The 19,866-nt window shown below is 43.7% G+C and overlaps 1 protein-coding gene across 1 annotated transcript in view; it reads left to right on the top strand.

The window, feature by feature from the left end:
* LOC112255030 (cadherin-22) overlaps positions 1–19,866 on the top strand; it is a 300,118-nt gene that overhangs the window by 206,084 nt on the left and 74,168 nt on the right. Inside the window, 1 exon segment of the mRNA XM_042324818.1 lies at positions 5,534–5,655. Within this exon segment, the coding sequence (XP_042180752.1) occupies positions 5,534–5,655 (122 nt within the window).

Raw genomic sequence — 19,866 nt, 5'->3', positions numbered from 1 at the left:
TAGAAGTGTTTTTCCTAAAGGGACAATTCAGCAATGTAACATTTATTTTCTTACTTTGAAAGCAGTCTCTGGACAAGGAGTACTTCGGTTTTGTTAAAATGTAGCATTTAAAAAAAATATCTTTAGATTATTTGGGCATGAAATTCTAACCCCAGTGTGTATTCCAGCCACTTGTTGTCTTTCAAGGTCAAATAAAGAGCTACATATGTATTGCTGAACTATCCCTTTGAGTTAACATTAGATTTTCACAGGACTGTACATTATTAACTGAACATTTCCAATTGAGTGTATGCATCCTCATGTGTTTTTGGTTAGTGGCACTATATAGTACAACGTCACATTTTGCGTTTTGATAGTGTTTACTTTAGCTAGCAAAATGACCATATATGCTCCCATTCTCTGCTTCACTGTGCTTTCACCTCTGAAGGGAGGTAAAACAAAGACAGAATAACTCAGAGTCCATTCATATCCCCTTTTCCCTGTTGACCCAATTTACATTTAGAACAAACTGTTTCCTGTAGCAATCATCCTAAACTATTGTTCATGAATATACACAATCCCTTTATGTCTAAGGCCTGGTTATGTGGTATGGTGGTTCTGTGGCATTATTATGTGGTATGGTGGTTCTGTGGTATGGTGGTTCTGTGGCATGGTGGTTCTGTGGCATTGTTATGTGGTTCTGTGGTATGGTGGTTCTGTGGCATTGTTATGTGGTATGGTGGTTCTGTGACATGGTGGTTCTGTGGCATTGTTACGTGGTATGGTGGTTCTGTGGCATGGTGGTTCTGTGGTATGGTGGTTCTGTGGCATGGTGGCTCTGTGGCATGGTGGTTCTGTGGCATGGTGGCTCTGTGGTATGGTGGTTATGTGGTATGGTGGTTCTGTGAAGTTGTTATGTGGTTCTGTGGTATGGTGGTTCTGTGGTATGGTGGTTCTGTGGTATGGTGGTTCTGTGACATTGTTATGGGTTCTGTGGCATGGTGGTTCTGTGGTATGGTGGTTCTGTGGTATGGTGGTTCTGTGGTTTGGTGGTTCTGTGGCATTGTTATGTGGCATGGTGGTTCTGTGGCATGGTGGTTCTGTGGTATGGTGGTTCTGTGGCATGGTGGTTCTGTGGTATGGTGGTTCTGTGGTATGGTTGGTTATGTGGTATGGTGGTTCTGTGGCATTGTTCTGTGGTATGGTGGTTCTGTGGTATGGGGGTTCTGTGGTATGGTGGTTCTGTGGTATTGTTATGTAGTATGGTGGTTCTGTGGCATTGTTATGTGGAATGGTGGTTCTGTGGCATGGTGGTTCTGTGGCATTGTTATGTGGTATGGTGGTTCTGTGGTATTGTTATGTGGCATGGTGGCTATGTGGTATGGTGGTTCTGTGACATTGTTATGTGGTATGGTGGTTCTGTGGCATGGTGGTTATGTGGTATGGTGGTTATGTGGTATGGTGGTTCTGTGGCATGGTGGTTCTGTGGCATTGTTATGTGGTATGGTGGTTCTGTGGTATGGTGGTTCTGTGGTATGGTGGTTCTGTGGTATTGTTATGTGGCATGGTGGCTATGTGGTATGGTGGTTCTGTGACATTGTTATGTGGTATGGTGGTTCTGTGGCATGGTGGTTATGTGGTATGGTGGTTATGTGGTATGGTGGTTCTGTGGCATGGTGGTTCTGTGGCATTGTTATGTGGTATGGTGGTTCTGTGGTATGGTGGTTCTGTGGTATGGTGGTTCTGTGGTATGGTGGTTCTGTGGCATTGTTATGTGGTATGGGGGTTCTGTGGTATGGTGGTTCTGTGGTATGGTGGTTCTGTGGTATTGTTATGTGGTATGGTGGTTCTGTGGCATTGTTATGTGGAATGGTGGTTCTGTGGCATGGTGGTTCTGTGGCATTGTTATGTGGTATGGTGGTTCTGTGGTATTGTTATGTGGCATGGTGGCTATGTGGTATGGTGGTTCTGTGACATTGTTATGTGGTATGGTGGTTCTGTGGCATGGTGGTTATGTGGTATGGTGGTTATGTGGTATGGTGGTTCTGTGGCATGGTGGTTCTGTGGCATTGTTATGTGGTATGGTGGTTCTGTGGTATGGTGGTTCTGTGGCATGGTGGTTCTGTGGTATGGTGGTACTGTGGTATGGTGGTTCTGTGGCATGGTGGTCACGGGCTTCCTTTCCAGACTCTCTGAAGAAACTCTCAGTACAATGTTATTTCAGCAAGAAAACTGCTATCGAGATGTTTAACATCTGCTGAGCAGCCACCAGATGTTCAGCGTGTCAATAATCTGTTGAAATCCTCTTTCTACATGTCTCTGATATTTCTTCAAGACAAATTTAGAACAGATCAGCTCACCAGTGAGACAAATAAAAACAGTCTGCTGAAAACGGCAGAGGATCCCCCCCACTGAGGGTGAAAGTGACCAATGACCCAGTTTCCCAATGTTCCTCAGTATCCCAATGATCCAGTTTCCCAATGTTCCTCAGTGTCCCAATGTTCCTCAGTATCCCAATGATCCAGTTTCCCAATGTTCCTCAGTGTCCCAATGTTCCTCAGTTTCCCATCCCAATGATCCAGTTTCCCAATGTTCCTCAGTTTCCCAATGTTCCTCAGTTTCCCAATGTTCCTCAGTTTCCCAATGATCCAGTTTCCCAATGTTCTTCAGTTTCCCAATGTTCCTCAGTTTCCCAATGTTCCTCAGTTTCAGCTTTTATTTTTTGTTTGTGGGATTGAAATGTAATGCGCACTGATTATTGACATTCTCCTATCTGCTCTGTAGGTCCACTGTGGAGGGCTGAATTAAGGTAGATAAGACTGTGAGAGCACATCCATTTATATTCTTGCTGCTCAGGCAAAAACCACTCAATTAAAATATAGCATTGATGTGAGGATTATGCTATTAGTGGAGTGAGTATTCTCATCAGCACTACTACCACTGCAATGAAAAGCAAGCAATAGCTAGGAAATGTGTGCAGTAGGATGGCATGGGCTATCTGGGGTATCTGGATATCTGGGACATCTCGGCTCTATAGGGTAACAGGGCTATCTGGGACATCTGGGCTATATATGGTAACTGGGCTATCTGGGACATCTGGGCTATATAGGGTAACTGGGCTATCTGGGACATCTGGGCTATATAGGGTAACTGGGCTATCTGGGCTATATAGGGTATCTGGGCTATCTGGGGTATATGGGCTATATAGGGTAACTGGGCTATATGGGGTATATGGGCTATATGTGGTATATGGGCTATATAGGGTATATGGGCTATATGGGGTATATGGGGAATCTGGGCTATATGGGGTAGCTGGGGTATATGGGCTAAATGGGGTATATGAGCTAAATGGGGTAGCTGGGGTATATGGGCTATATGGAGTATATGGGCTATATAGGGTAACTGGGCTATATGGGGTATATGGGCTATATGGAGTATATGGGCTATATAGGGTAACTGGGGTATATGGGGTATATGGGCTATATGGGGTATATGGGCTATATGGGGTATATGGGCTATATAGGGTAACTGGGCTATATGGGGTATATGGGGTATATGGGCAGTCTGGGGTATCTGGGCTATATAGGGTAACTGGGCTATACGGGGTATATGGGCTATACGGGGTATATTGGCTATATAGGGTATATGGGCTATATGGGGTATATGGGCTATATAGGGTATATGGGCTATATGTGGTATATGGGCTATATGTGGTATATGGGCTATATGTGGTATATGGGCTATATAGGGTATATGGGCTATATGGGGTATATGGGCTATATGGGGTATATGGGCTATATGGGGTATATTGGCTATATGGGGTATATGGGCTATATAGGGTATATGGGCTATATGGGCTATATGGGGTATATGGGGAATCTGGGCTATATGGGGTAGCTGGGGTATATGGGCTAAATGGGGTATATGAGCTAAATGGGGTAGCTGGGGTATATGGGCTATATGGAGTATATGGGCTATATAGGGTAACTGGGCTATATGGGGTATATGGGCTATATGGAGTATATGGGCTATATAGGGTAACTGGGGTATATGGGCTATATGGGGTATATGGGCTTTATGGTGTATATGGGGTACCTGGGCTATATGGGGTACCTGGGCAGTCTGGGCTATATGGGGCATCTGGGCTACATGGGGTATCTGGGGTACCTGGGCAGTCTGGGCTATATGGGGCATCTGGGCTATATGGGGTACCTGGGCAGTCTGGGCTATATGGGGCGTCTGGGCTATATGGGGCGTCTTGGCTATCTGGGGTACCTGGGCTATATGGAGTATCTGGTCTATATGGAGTATCTGGGCATCTGCAGAACACTGACTGAAGACTGCAGTTTAGACCATGTTGAAATCTTATGGTGTATTTTTCCAGCCACATCACTGTTTATTGTTTACCAAAACAGTGGCGCGCTTTGTTGTTGTTTGAACTGCAGTTTGTCCCTTTAATGGAACGCGTTTTGTATTATGGATTTGAAACTGTAAACGTCTGACAATTAAAGAGACATGTCTAAATGTACACACTCTTACATATGTAGATATGTTAGAACATAATTACATCCTGTAGATACTGAGATTGCACATGAGATGCAGTGATGACTCACTTTCAACTAAATTGACTCACGTTCGAAGCACCCCACTGTAAATGGTTCAGAAGCAAAATGGAAACTCATCAAACATAATCAAATAATTAGGAATTGGAATTAAAATGCAACGAGAAGTCGGAGTGCCGAACCCACAGAGTCTTGTAATTGGGGTAGTAGTAACTAATTTGAAGTGGATTTTGATTGCGCTAATTATGTAATCGTCTCCCCTCCCTCATTTCGATGTGGTCTTTTAAGACGTTTGCGGGAGAACAGGGGTGTGCACTCGTTGCTTTGTTAATCTTTTAACAAGGGCGTGATCAAAATCATTTACAACACATTATTAAGTGCATTAATTCATATTTCAACAATTAAGTCAGGCCCCTGGTGTACTCTAATCATTAAACTTGTAATTTTGTATTTATTCATTATTTGATAGCTGGAGCTCTGATATGAAAATGGGCTTGCTCATTTGTGGTAGCCCTGACTCGTGTCAGAAAAGTGTTATCCTGGTAATGGAGGTAATTTCAGGACACATTAAAAACTGTCATCACTTAGTGAAAATGCACAAGCTGACTGATGGCTTCATTTGTTAAATGTTGTCTTTCGTACAGTCTTCCGTTGAACACAACAATCATCCATCCGTATGTCATCACTCAACCGTGTGTTTATAAGAGGATGCACTACACAATATTATGACCTTCTGTTTTCTCAGAACTCAGTCAGCTTTGTACCTCAGAAAGCTATACTGTAGATATGATGTACAGTTTTGGTTGGTAGCAAATATTTATTTAACTCACTTTCTTTGCAATTATAGACATTGGCGGTTCTGACCGTAGCAATGTCCAGTTCATTTTGTCAGTACCATAGAATACTGTTGTAGTACACATTAGAACAGTACAAAATCACTATTGTGTAAAATATTCAATAGTAACACTGTAAATGAATCTTCTCTTTTGTAGATAATGTATCCCTGATATCCCATTCATCAGTGAGCATTCGTATCCTGGACGTGAACGATAACCCTCCTGAACTGGCCAGACCTTACGAGGCGTCCATCTGTGAGGACGTTAAGCCTGGTCAGGTAAGGGCAAATTCTAACGTAATGCATTATTACAATATAACTAATGTGTTACAACATACTTACTACAGCTTAATGCAGGGTTTCCAAAACATGGTCCTGGGGGCACCACCTGGGTGCACGTTTTGGTTTTTGCCCTACACAGCTGATTCAAATAACATGATAATCATCAAGGTTTGATTATTTGAGTCAGTGGTGTAGTGCTAGGGCAAACAACCAAATGTGCACCGTGGGGGGTGGACGAGTTTGGGATATCCTGTCTTAATGGACTACAAAATGCTTGCTGTGTGAATGCTGTGTGAATGCTGTGTGAATGCTGTGTGAATGCGGTGTGAATGCGGTGTGAATGCTGTGTGAATGCTGTGTGAATGCTGTGTGTGAATGAAGTTGTTAGTATTTCCTGTCATAAGAATAATCGTTATTTTTAGTAGATGAACAAATATATTACCGTGACTCAACCACAACTCTGAGTACAACAGCAAGAGGGGACGAATTAAACAAATCCCATTGAGGAACTGACTTCATTGAAAATATTTTGTATTCATTTGGGATTTGTAAGGTGTACATCCAGAAATGCAATGTAATTTAACATCACGGCCTAGGACTTCAATATCACAGTTGTGAAACAGCCCATGGTTGCATTGCATCTCCTCATTTCAACTACCTCTGCTGCTTTAAATCTGAAATGTTGTTTTCAAAACTGTGTGCAAAATGTAAATCCTTGGGGCCTTGCTATATACTAGTAGACCGTTGGATGCTTGCCACCTAAGAGTGGTCGGCAATAAGTTTGTGTTGGTTGTAGGGCACAGCCAATCATTTCCCCTCTTTGTCAGAATTGTTTCATTATCGCCTAGTTTCTCGTTTGGACCTTTTTCAATTGGACAGCATGATCTATTTGACACTTTGTTCCAAAGGCAATTTATAAATGCTGTTTTGGGCACAGGAAGCAGCTTGCCAAACTATTCTCATGCCAATACTTGAGTTATCAGTTATAAAAGGAAGATGTATTTGTGTTTTCTTGACTGAAGAGGTAACAAAGAGCTGAATGTTTCGAAAACAAAAAGCATTGTATTTGGGACAAATAATTCGCTAAACCCAAATAAAATCTTTGAGCATGTTGAGGAGGCTAAACTGCTTGGAGTAACCCTGGATTGTAAACTGTCATGGTCAAAACCCATTTATTCAAGAGTAGCTAAAATGGGGAGATGTCTGCCCATAATAAAGTGCTGCTCTGCCTTCTTAACAATCAACAAGGAAGGTCCTACAGGCCCTAGTTGTCACACCTAGACTATTGTCCAGTTGTGTGGTCAGGTGCCACAAAAAAAATGTACACGGAGAGCTGACATTAATATGTCAGTCTCTCCTGGCTCAAAGTAGAGGAGAGATTGACTTCATCACTACATGTATTTGTGAGAATTATTGACATATTGAATCCCTCAAGGTGTCTGTTTAAACTGCAAGCACACAGCGCAGACACCCATCCATACCCTGCAAGGCATGCCACCAGATGTCTCGTCACAGTACCCAAGTCCAGAACAGACTTTGGCAGGTGCATAGTACTACAGAGAGCCATGACTACATGGAACTCTATTCCACATCAAGTTACTCATGCAAACAGTAAAATCACACAGTGTGGAACAAGTACACATGATTACATACACACTATTCACACACGTACTAATGGATTTTGTGTTGTCGATATATGGTGCTATAGTAGATTAGTGGCCTGTGGGCACCTAATTATTGTGTTGTGAAATCTGAGGGGAAATGTAATGTAATGTTTTTAATTGTACAGTGAATGCGGAAAGTATTCAGACTTCTTGACTTTTTCCACAATTTGTTACGTTACAGACTTATTCTAAAATTGATTACATTTAAAAAAAAAAATCATAATCAATCTACACACAATACTCCATAATGACAAACAAAAACAGCTTTTTAGAAAATTTAGCAAATGTATTAAAATAAAATAAATTCCTTATTTACATAAGCATTCAGACCTTATAAGGTTACACAGTTGACAGTGCATGTCAGAGCCTAAACCAAGCCATGATATCAAAGGAAATGACCATACAGCTCCAAGACAGGATTGTGTCGAGGCACAGATCTGGGGGAATGGTACCAGAAAAAATCTCTAGCATTGAATGTGCCCAAGAACACAGTGGCCACCATCATTCTTAAATGGAAGAAGTTTGGAAACACCAAGACTCTTCCTAGAGCTGGACGCCCGGTCAAACTGAGCAATCGGGGGAGAAGGACCTTGGCCAGTGAGGTGACCAAGAACCTGATGGTCACTCTGACAGAGCTCCAGAGAACCTCTGTGGAGATGGGAGAACCTTCCAGAAGGACAACCAACTCTGCAGCTCTCCACCTATCAGGCCTTTATGGTAGTGTGGCCAGATGGAAGCCACTCCTCAGTAAAAGGCACATGACAGCCCGCTTGGAGTTTGCCAAAAGGCACCTAAAGGACTCTGAGATCATAAGAAACAAGATTCTTTGGTCTGATGAAACTGAGATTGAAATCTTTGCCTGAATGCCAAGTGTCACGTCTGGAGAAAATCTAGCACCATCCCTACGGTGAAGCATGGTGGCGGCAGCATCATGCTGTGGGGATGTTTTTCAGCGGCAGGGACTGGGAGACTAGTCAGGATCGAGGGAAAGACGAATGGAGCAATGTACAAATTCTTGATGAAAACCTGCTCCAGAGCACTCAGGACCTCAGACTGGGGCGAAGGTTCTCCTTCCAACAGGACAACAATCCTAAGCACACAGCCAAGACAATTCAGGAGTGGCTTCGGGACAAGGGTCCGAATGTCCTTGAGTGGCCCAGCCAGAGCCCGGACTTGAACCCAATCAAACATCTCTGGAGAGACCTGAAAATAGCTGTGCAGTGACGCTCCCCATCCAACCTGACAGCGCTTGGAAGAGACTCCCCAAATACAGCTGTGCCAAGCTTATAGCGTCATACCCAAGAAAACTCAAGGCTATAATCGCTGCCAAAGGTGCTCCAACAAAGTACTGAGTAAAAGGTTTGAATCTTTATGTAAAATGTCATAGTTCAGATTTTTTTATATACATTTGCAAACATTTTTTTTTTAATAGTGTTTTTGCTTCATCATTATGGGCATTTGTGTGTAGATTGAGGAGGAAAAACAACAATTTAATCAATTTTAGAATTAGGCTGTGACATAACAAAATGTGAAATAGTCAGAATGCACTGTATATAATTGCCTTAATTTTGCTGGACCTGAGGAAGCATCCATAATACATAGAAAGACAAAGGTGGGATTGAATCAGTTGGGTGAATATGTCAATTTAGATCAATATTATGCCATTTAGCAGACCATTTTATAAAAAGCGACTTACAGTGAGTGCATACATTTTCATAATTGCGGCCCAAGTATAAAATAGATGTACTGTATCACTTTTGGAGGATGGATTAGAGGAGTATGTTATTTTTGATTCGTTGACGTCATGCGGTTTGATATCCTTCATCTGTTCCATTTAGCAATTTTTTTACCAGCTGTGTTGATATTTACTACATAATATTCAACAGCCGATTTAGTGGAGAGATTACACAATATCATTGAAGTTGGCCAGAAATGAATGCATAATCTAAAGGCCATGATCTTAGAACAGTTGGTGGCAGATTGAAGAGAATAGACAGAATATACACGTGTGAATATAGCGATAATCCATCTATCCGGAGCCCTGATTCTCAACTACCATTAAAAATGGACAGGGTCATTAAGGTATTTTATTTTCCATTCAGTCAACAGGCCCCGGGGCTCAGCTGGAGCCAATTACGCTGAGCGGAGCAAAGGAATAATTAAAAGACTGGGGATGTGTCCAAAATGTCACCCTCCACCCTATATTCTCCACTACTTCTGACCAGGGCCTATGGGACCTAGTGAAGGGTAGTACACTATATAGGGTGCCATTTGGGATGCATCCATGTCTTTAAAGCGGGGCCTCCTTGCTGGAAGCTACATGTGTAATGAGGCCTAGGCCTCCCCTCCTCTTGATCTGCAGACTTTTTTAAAATGCTCATCGCCCTCTGTGTTCGCCACGTTTCGCAAGAACATTGTGTGGTCTGATCTCTCTCCATCTCGCTCCTTCCTCACTCCCTCCTCCATCTGCGAGCCAACATTAACCTTCAACACATAATCACAGGGACGACCGCTAGTCTTGTGGTTGAGATTTCCACCCCCAACAGTGAGGAGGTTCTTTCACAGGTCCATTTAGATTGCACATTGACATTTGGAAATCTTTTTCAATCGACGTAGATATTTAATTTTTCATGTAAGCAATAGAAATAAAATGGATTTCTATTTGTGTTGGATGCACATTTTAAGCAATAAGGCCAGAGGGAGTGTGTAATATGGCAAATAGCTGTGGTATAAGGGCTGAGTGCTAGGACACAGCCCTTTGCTGTGATATATTGGCCATATATCACAAACCCCTGAGTTGGCTTTGACCTCTGGGAGATTAAACAAAAATGTTGTTATCTTTAGGTCAGAGGGTTTCTCGTGTTCATTCTCTGCCTTGGCATAACTACAGATTTGCTGCAATCTATATTGTTTTCCAGGAATGTAGGTTTTTCTCTGTGTTTTTACCCCTATTTTGTTGCACCCTAAAATTTGACAATTCGTGTGACCAGTTCTTAGATGTTAAGTTTCTCTCATTCTTAGTCCTGGTGTACTTTGTACTTTTGCATGGAGTTTCTTCATTGATTGGTAATTGACAAGTCCACTCCTGAAAGGGAGAATGAATCAATACATCAATACATCAACCCATTCATGAATTACCAGAATGACAAACTGTATGTACCATATTGTTGTGAAGAAATATATTTTTCTAAGAGGAGGTGTTGAGTAAGGAACAAAACTTTGACAATGGTCTCTGACCACCTTTTTGGCAGGCTAAAATCAGCTGTACACCAAATGCTAAAAAGTATCTTTCCCAAATAACCTTACAATCCTGGAGATGTGTCTTTAAAGGGAAATGCATGACCCTCTCATAGTTTCCTGAAATAAGTAGACATCATTGAAACAAGGCCTTACAGTATCTTAATCCACCATAAGGTGCCCTCTCTGCACGGGGTATTTTTTATTTTTTATTTCACATTTATTTAACCAGGTAGGCCAGTTGAGAACAAGTTCTCATTTACAACTGTGACCTGGCCAAGATAAAGCAAAGCAGTGCGACACAAACAACATCACAGAGTTACACATGGAATAAACAAACATGCAGTCATGTAATACAATAGGAACAGTCTATATACAGTGTGTGCAAATGTAGTAAGATTAGGGAGGTAAGGCAATGAATAGGCCAATAGTGGTGAAATAATTACAATTTAGCAATTAAACACTGGAGTGATAGATGTGCAGAAGATTAATGTGCAAGTAGAGATACTGGGGTGCAAAGGAGCAAAAAATAAATAACAATATGGGGATGATGTAGTTGGGTGGGCTTTTTACAGATGGGCTGTGTTACGATGGTATTACGTCTGAGTCAAGATATATTTCTAGTGTAAAATGAGCTTGTGTTACTGTTGCCACAAATGCAATTTATAAGGCGGATAGTTTGGTTGGAGCACAGCCTCCTGCATAATTAAATCAAATCAAATCAAATCAAATCAAATGTTATTTGTCACATACACATGGTTAGCAGATGTTAATGCGAGTGTAGCGAAATGCTTGTGCTTCTAGTTCCGACAATGCAGTAATAACGAACAAGTAATCTAACTAACAATTCCAAAAAAAAAACTACTGTCTTATACACAGTGTAAGGGGATAAAGAATATGTACATAAGGATATATGAATGAGTGATGGTACAGAGCAGCATAGGCAAGATACAGTAGATGATATCGAGTACAGTATATACATATGAGATGAGTATGTAAACCAAGTGGCATAGTTAAAGTGGCTAGTGATACATGTATTACATAAGGATGCAGTCGATGATATAGAGTACAGTATCTACGTATGCATATGAGATGAATAATGTAGGGTAAGTAACATTATATAAGGTAGCATTGTTTAAAGTGGCTAGTGATATATTTACATCATTTCCCATCAATTCCCATGATTAAAGTGGCTGGAGTAGAGTCAGTGTCATTGACAGTGTGTTGGCAGTAGCCACTCAATGTTAGTGGTGGCTGTTTAACAGTCTGATGGCCTTGAGATAGAAGCTGTTTTTCAGTCTCTCGGTCCCAGCTTTGATGCACCTGTACTGACCTCGCCTTCTGGATGACAGCGGGGTGAACAGGCAGTGGCTCGGGTGGTTGATGTCCTTGATGATCTTTATGGCCTTCCTGTAGCATCGGGTGGTGTAGGTGTCCTGGAGGGCAGGTAGTTTGCCCCCGGTGATGCGTTGTGCAGACCTCACTACCCTCTGGAGAGCCTTACGGTTGAGGGCGGTGCAGTTGCCATACCAGGCGGTGATACAGCCCGCAAGGATGCTCTCGATTGTGCATCTGTAGAAGTTTGTGAGTGCTTTTGGTGACAAGCCGAATTTCTTCAGCCTCCTGAGGTTGAAGAGGCGCTGCTGCGCCTTCCTCACGATGCTGTCTGTGTGAGTGGACCAATTCAGTTTGTCTGTGATGTGTATGCCGAGGAACTTAAAACTTGCTACCCTCTCCACTACTGTTCCATCGATGTGGATGGGGGGGTGTTCCCTCTGCTGTTTCCTGAAGTCCACAATCATCTCCTTAGTTTTGTTGACGTTGAGTGTGAGGTTATTTTCCTGACACCACACTCCGAGGGCCCTCACCTCCTCCCTGTAGGCCGTCTCGTCGTTGTTGGTAATCAAGCCTACCACTGTTGTGTCGTCCGCAAACTTGATGATTGAGTTGGAGGCGTGCGTGGCCACGCAGTCGTGGGTGAACAGGGAGTACAGGAGAGGGCTCAGAACGCACCCTTGTGGGGCCCCAGTGTTGAGGATCAGCGGGAGGAGATGTTGTTGCCTACCCTCACCACCTGGGGGCGGCCCGTCAGGAAGTCCAGTACCCAGTTGCACAGGGCGGGGTCGAGACCCAGGGTCTCGAGCTTGATGACGAGCTTGGAGGGTACTATGGTGTAGTAGTCGATGAACAGCATTCTCACATAGGTATTCCTCTTGTCCAGATGGGTTAGGGCAGTGTGCAGTGTTCACCTGATTTAGAATTCCTCACAATCAAATGTAGACCGCATTATCTACCAAGAGAATTCTCTTCGATTATAATCACAGCCGTATATATCCCCCCCAAGCAGACACATCGATGGCTCTGAACGAACTTTATTTAACTCTCTGCAAACTGGAAACGATTTATCCGGAGGCTGCATTCATTGTAGCTGGGGATTTTAACAAGGCTAATCTGAAAACAAGACTCCCTAAATTTTATCAGCATATCGATTGCGCAACCAGGGGTGGAAAGACCCTGGATCATTGTTACTCTAACTTCCGCGACGCATATAAGGCCCTGCCCCGCCCCCTTCGGAAAAGCTGACCACGACTCCATTTTGTTGATCCCTGCCTACAGACAGAAACTAAAACAAGAAGCTCCCACGCTGAGGTCTGTCCAACGCTGGTCCGACCAAGCTGACTCCACACTCCAAGACTGCTTCCATCACGTGGACTGGGAGATGTTTCGTATTGCGTCAGACAACAACATTGACGAATACGCTGATACGGTGTGCGAGTTCATTAGAACGTGCGTTGAAGATGTCGTTCCCATAGCAACGATTAAAACATTCCCTAACCAGAAACCGTGGATTGATGGCAGCATTCGTGTGAAACTGAAGGCACGAACCACTGCTTTTAATCAGGGCAAGGTGTCTGGTAACATGACTGAATACAAACAGTGCAGCTATTCCCTCCGCAAGGCTATCAAACAAGCTAAGCGCCAGTACAGAGACAAAGTAGAATCTCAATTCAACGGCTCAGACACAAGAGGCATGTGGCAAGGTCTACAGTCAATCACGGCCTACAGGAAGAAACCCAGCCCAGTCACGGACCAGGATGTCTTGCTCCCAGGCAGACTAAATAACTTTTTTGCCCGCTTTGAGGACAATACAGTGCCACTGACACGGCCTGCAACGGAAACATGCGGTCTCTCCTTCACTGCAGCCGAAGTGAGTAAGACATTTAAACGTGTTAACCTTCGCAAGGCTGCAGGCCCAGACGGCATCCCCAGCCGCGCCCTCAGAGCATGCGCAGACCAGCTGGCCGGTGTGTTTACGGACATATTCAATCAATCCCTATACCAGTCTGCTGTTCCCACATGCTTCAAGAGGGCCACCATTGTTCCTGTTCCCAAGAAAGCTAAGGTAACTGAGCTAAACGACTACCGCCCTGTAGCACTCACATCCGTCATCATGAAGTGCTTTGAGAGACTAGTCAAGGACCATATCACCTCCACCCTACCTGACACCCTTGACCCACTCCAATTTGCTTACCGCCCAAATAGGTCCACAGACGATGCAATCTCAACCACACTGCACACTGCCCTAACCCATCTGGACAAGAGGAATACCTATGTGAGAATGCTGTTCATCGACTACAGCTCGGCATTCAACACCATAGTACCCTCCAAGCTCGTCATCAAGCTCGAGACCCTGGGTCTCGACCCCGCCCTGTGCAACTGGGTACTGGACTTCCTGACGGGCCGCCCCCAGGTGGTGAGGGTAGGCAACAACATCTCCTCCCCCGCTGATCCTCAACACTGGGGCCCCACAAGGGTGCGTTCTGAGCCCTCTCCTGTACTCCCTGTTCACCCACGACTGCGTGGCCATGCACGCCTCCAACTCAATCATCAAGTTTGCGGACGACACAACAGTGGTAGGCTTGATTACCAACAACGACGAGACGGCCTACAGGGAGGAGGTGAGGGCCCTCGGAGTGTGGTGTCAGGAAAATAACCTCACACTCAACGTCAACAAAACTAAGGAGATGATTGTGGACTTCAGGAAACAGCAGAGGGAACACCCCCATCCACATCGATGGAACAGTAGTGGAGAGGGTAGCAAGTTTTAAGTTCCTCGGCATACACATCACAGACAAACTGAATTGGTCCACTCACACAGACAGCATCGTGAGGAAGGCGCAGCAGCGCCAGAAATTCGGCTTGTCACCAAAAGCACTCACAAACTTCTACAGATGCACAATCGAGAGCATCCTGGCGGGCTGTATCACCGCCTGGTATGGCAACTGCACCGCCCTCAACCGTAAGGCTCTCCAGAGGGTAGTGAGGTCTGCACAACGCATCACCGGGGGCAAACTACCTGCCCTCCAGGACACCTACACCACCCGATGCTACAGGAAGGCCATAAAGATCATCAAGGACATCAACCACCCGAGCCACTGCCTGTTCACCCCGCTGCCATCCAGAAGGCGAGGTCAGTACAGGTGCATCAAAGCTGGGACCGAGAGACTGAAAAACAGCTTCTATCTCAAGGCCATCAGACTGTTAAACAGCCACCACTAACATTGAGTGGCTACTGCCAACACACTGTCAATGACACTGACTCTACTCCAGCCACTTTAATCATGGGAATTGATGGGAAATGATGTAAATATATCACTAGCCACTTTAAACAATGCTACCTTATATAATGTTACTTACCCTACATTGTTCATCTCATATGCATACGTTGATACTGTACTCTATATCATCGACTGCATCCTTATGTAATACATGTATCACTAGCCACTTTAACTATGCCACTTGGTTTACATACTTATCTCATATGTATATACTGTACTCGATATCATCTACTGTATCTTGCCTATGCTGCTCTGTACCATCACTCATTCATATATCCTTATGTACATATTCTTTATCCCCTTACACTGTGTATGACAGTAGTTTTTTTTTTGGAATTGTTAGTTAGATTACTTGCTCGTTATTACTGCATTGTCGGAACTAGAAGCACAAGCATTTCGCTACACTCGCATTAACATCTGCTAACCATGTGTATGTGACAAATAAAATTTGATTTGATTTGATTTATTTACACAGGAACTCCAGCATTTGTCAACTCAGTATTGTGGCGCACGCAAATCTCATGAGGAGCTTTTCACTAAGTGTGTGTATGGCGTGCCTATCACCCATGCCTTGTCAGTGCATCAGCTATGTGGCTCACAATTGGTGGCACTGTGGTGAAAATCAGATTAGCCTTTTACTGAGTTGAGTTTGATCCCATTTGAGGAGTTGGCAACACGTCGTATTTGTTTGTGTTTAAAGGTGAGATAAATCAGGCAAAGAAAGTTGCCCGAGACGTACATAAAGGACAATATTTTTTGCACATCATGCTTCAAAACATCTGTAAGTGACTTTGTTGAGCTTCACAATCAATTTTAGATTCTTGCATATGATTTGGACATGATACGTGAAAAATGCTAATATCGGTCCCATGACTTGAATGCGATTTGTGCCAAAAATTCTAAAACGTTAGCATGTGGAAACAGTGCAAGGGAATCTAAACCCAAGCATTGATTGCTTGTCAGATTTGATTTGATTTGATATGTTTTCCATAGACTGCTTACATGGTAATGAAACCAATATGTCATTTTGTTATTTAGGTGAACTATCCCGTTAAAGTAACTGTCCAGTGTTCCCAAATTGACATGAAATATGACCTGTAATTAATTACAATATGAGTGAAGTAATTTTCCTTTCAGTTTGTTTATTTATTAAGTATGTTAAAAGCATATTTTCTGTGTTGGAATGGTAGTGCCATATACAGTAATGCTGTATAGTGCCATATAGTGTCATATAGTGCCATATATTGCCACATAGTGCCATATACTGCCGTGTAGTGCCATATAGTGCCGTATAGTGCCATATAGTGCCGTGTAGTGCCATATAGTGCCGTGTAGTGCCATATAGTGCCATATGCAGTAGTGCCATATAGTGCCATATAGTGCCATATAGTGCCGTGTAGTGCCATATAGTGCCGTATAGTGCCATATAGTGCCATATGCAGTAGTGCCATATAGTGCCATATGCAGTAGTGCCATATAGTGCCGTGTAGTGCCATATACAGTAGTGCCATATAGTGCCGTATAGTGCCATGTAGTGCCATACAGTGCCATGTAGTGCCACATATTGCCATATAGTGTCATGTAGTGCCGCGTAGTGCTGCATAGTGCCATATAGTGCCATGTAGTGCCATATACAGTAGTCAAATCAAATCAAATGTATTTATAAAGCCCTTCTTACATCAGCTGACATCTCAAAGTGCTGTACAGAAACCCAGTCTATAACCCCAAACAGCAAGCAATGCAGGTGTAGAAGCATGGTAGCTAGGAAAAACTCCCTAGAAAGGCCAGAAACTAGGAAGAAACCTAGAGAGTAACCAGGCTATGAGGGGTGGTCCTCTTCTGGCTGTGCCGGGTGGAGATTATATCAGAACATGTCCAAGATGTTCAAATGTTCATAGATGACCAGCAGGGTCAAATAATAATAATCACAGTGGTTGTTGAGGGTGCAACAGGTCAGCACCTCAGGAGTAAATGTCAGCTGGCTTTTCATAGCCGATCATTCAGAGTATCTCTACCACTCCTGCTGTCTCGTAGTGCCATATAGTGCCATATACAGTAGTGCTGTGTAGTGCCATGTAGTGCCATATACAGTAGTGCTGTGTAGTGCCATGTAGTGCCATATACAGTAGTGCTGTGTAGTGCCATGTAGTGCCATGTAGTGCTGTTTAGTGGCATATAGTGGCATATTGTGCCATATAGTGCCGTGTAGTGCCATATACAGTAGTGTCATATAGTGCAGTGTGGTGCCATATAGTGCCATGTAGTGTCGTGTAGTGCCTTGTAGTGCCCTGTAGTGTCATGTAGTGCCGCATAGTGCCGTGTAGTGCCCTGTAGTGCCTTGTAGTGCCCTGTAGTGCCCTGTAGTGCCATGTAGTGCCCTGTAGTGTCATATAGTGCCATGTAGTGCCGTGTAGTGCCATGTAGTGCCCTGTAGTGTCATATAGGGCCATGTAGTGCCGCACAGTATCGTGTAGTGCCGCAAAGTGCCATATAGTGCAGTTTAGTGCCATATAGTGCAGTTTAGTGCCATATACAGTTATTTCTTTATTTATTTTTATATAACCAGGAAGGGCTCATTGAGAATTTAAATCTCTCAGAACGTCCTGGCCAAGATAGGCAGCACCAAGTCATTACACAATTACAGACAGACAACATGAAAAACTACAAGTAATCTAGTAAAAACCATACAATTCACAAGAGTATAACAAAATTATACAACAGCAAATTAAAAACATTGACAGGTCAGGGAATTAGTTTCAAAGTCCTTCATCAGTGATTTAAAAACAACAATCGAGGCAAGTTCTTCCAGTTTAAAAGTATTTTGTAAGGCTTTCCAAGCCGATGGTGCAGAGTACATAAAAGCCCTTTTACCAAATTCAGTTCGGACATTTGGAACTGTTAGCAGGATAAAGTCCAGCGAACGAAGAGAGTGCCCACCACATTTCTGAACAGTATAAATGCCCAAATAAAATGGTAGTAAACCCAAAATGGCTTTGTAAATAAACAGTAGTGCCATATACACTAGTGCCATATAGTGCAGTGTAGTGCCATGTAGTGCCGCGTAGTGCCATATACAGTAGTGCCGTGTAGTGCCATAGAGTGCAGTGTAGTTCCATGTTGTGTCGTGTAGTGCAGTGTAGTTCCGTGTAGTGTAGTGACGTATAGTGTAGTGCCGTGTAGTGCAGTGTAGTGTAGTGACGTATAGTGTAGTGCAATGTAGTGCAGTGTAGTGCAGTGTAGTGACGTGTAGTGCAGTGTAGTGCCATGTAGTGCGCTGTAGTGTAGTGCAGTGTAGTGCCTTGTAGTGCAGTGTAGTGCCTTGTAGTGCAGTGTAGTGGCGAATAGTGTAGTGCCGTGTAGCGCCTTGTAGTGCTGTGCAGTGCCACGTAGTGTAGTGTAGTGCAGTGTAGTGCCTTGTAGTGCCTTGTAGTGCTGTGTAGTGGCGAATAGTGTAGTGCCGTGTAGTGCCGTGTAGCGTAGTGCAGTGTAGTGTCGTGTAGTGCCTTGTAGTGCTGTGCAGTGCCACGTAGTGTAGTGTAGTGCTGTGTAGTGTAGTGCAGTGTAGTGCCTTGTAGTGCTGTGTAGTGCCGTGTAGTGTAGTGCAGTGTAGTGCCTTGTAGTGTAGTGCTGTGTAGTGCCGAGCCGTGTAGTGTAGTGAAGTGTAGTGCTGTGTAGTGCTGTGTAGTGCAGTGTAGTGATGTGTAGTGCCGTGTGGTGCCGTGTAGTGTAGTGTAGTGCTGTGTGGTGCCGTGTAGTGCTATGTAGTGCCGTGTGGTGCCGTGTAGTGTAGTGTAGTGCCTTGTAGTGCTGTGTAGCGCTGTGTAGTGCCGTATAGTGTAGTGCCGTGTAGTGCTATGTAGAGCCATGTAGTGCCATATAGTGGCATTTAGTGCCGTGTGTATAAGAGAAGACCAGGTAGAGAAGCACATATTGAGTATTTCCCCAGGTAGAGGAGCCTGTCAACTCAACACAGTACTTCTCATAACTGAGCCAGTGGATTGGCGAGAAAGATCGCCACGGTTCAGTCCTCCACAGCACTTTCCATAGCCGAGCCAGTGGGTCGACGCGACAGATCGCCAGGGCTCAGTCCTCCACAGTACTTCTCATAGCCGAGCCAGTGGGTCGAGCCAGATCACCAGATCGCCAGTCCTCCACACTACAAGTAAAATGACTAATGTGAGGGCCCTCTGAAACACGCACACACTGGCACATGCGCACGCCTGCATGCTCAAATCCACAATCACATGCACACACAGGTCTGTGCACAGTCACACACATTCATAGACAAATATACACACACACACATTTGCATGCAAACAGACAATCTGACTACCAGACAGTCAGATTTGCAAGCGAGTCTTTTGTGAGCTGTGTCTGAGATTAAATGAATCATCTTTTTACTCACAGAAAATAACATTAGCAAAAATGTATTGCTGATTAACATGCAAATACAACCTGACAGACAGACAAGCATACAGAGACACTGTCTAGATTCAACAACACTCAACAATTTGTGTCTTGGAAAAAACTAAAGCAATTGATCTTTGTCTCGCACAAACACTAATGTTTATTTACTTGACTGTTTTGTTTCATTCCAACTAGGGTTGAATATTGTCCTGATATGTTACAAATGTTCCGTCCCAAGAATAAAACACTTTTCTCCCGGGTAACCTGGTAACCTGGGGTGG

The sequence above is a fragment of the Oncorhynchus tshawytscha genome, linkage group LG07 (assembly GCF_018296145.1).
Source record: "Oncorhynchus tshawytscha isolate Ot180627B linkage group LG07, Otsh_v2.0, whole genome shotgun sequence".
Taxonomy (NCBI): domain Eukaryota; kingdom Metazoa; phylum Chordata; class Actinopteri; order Salmoniformes; family Salmonidae; genus Oncorhynchus; species Oncorhynchus tshawytscha.
Note: the sequence above shows the minus strand (reverse complement) of the source record. Positions and strands in the feature narration are given on the sequence as shown.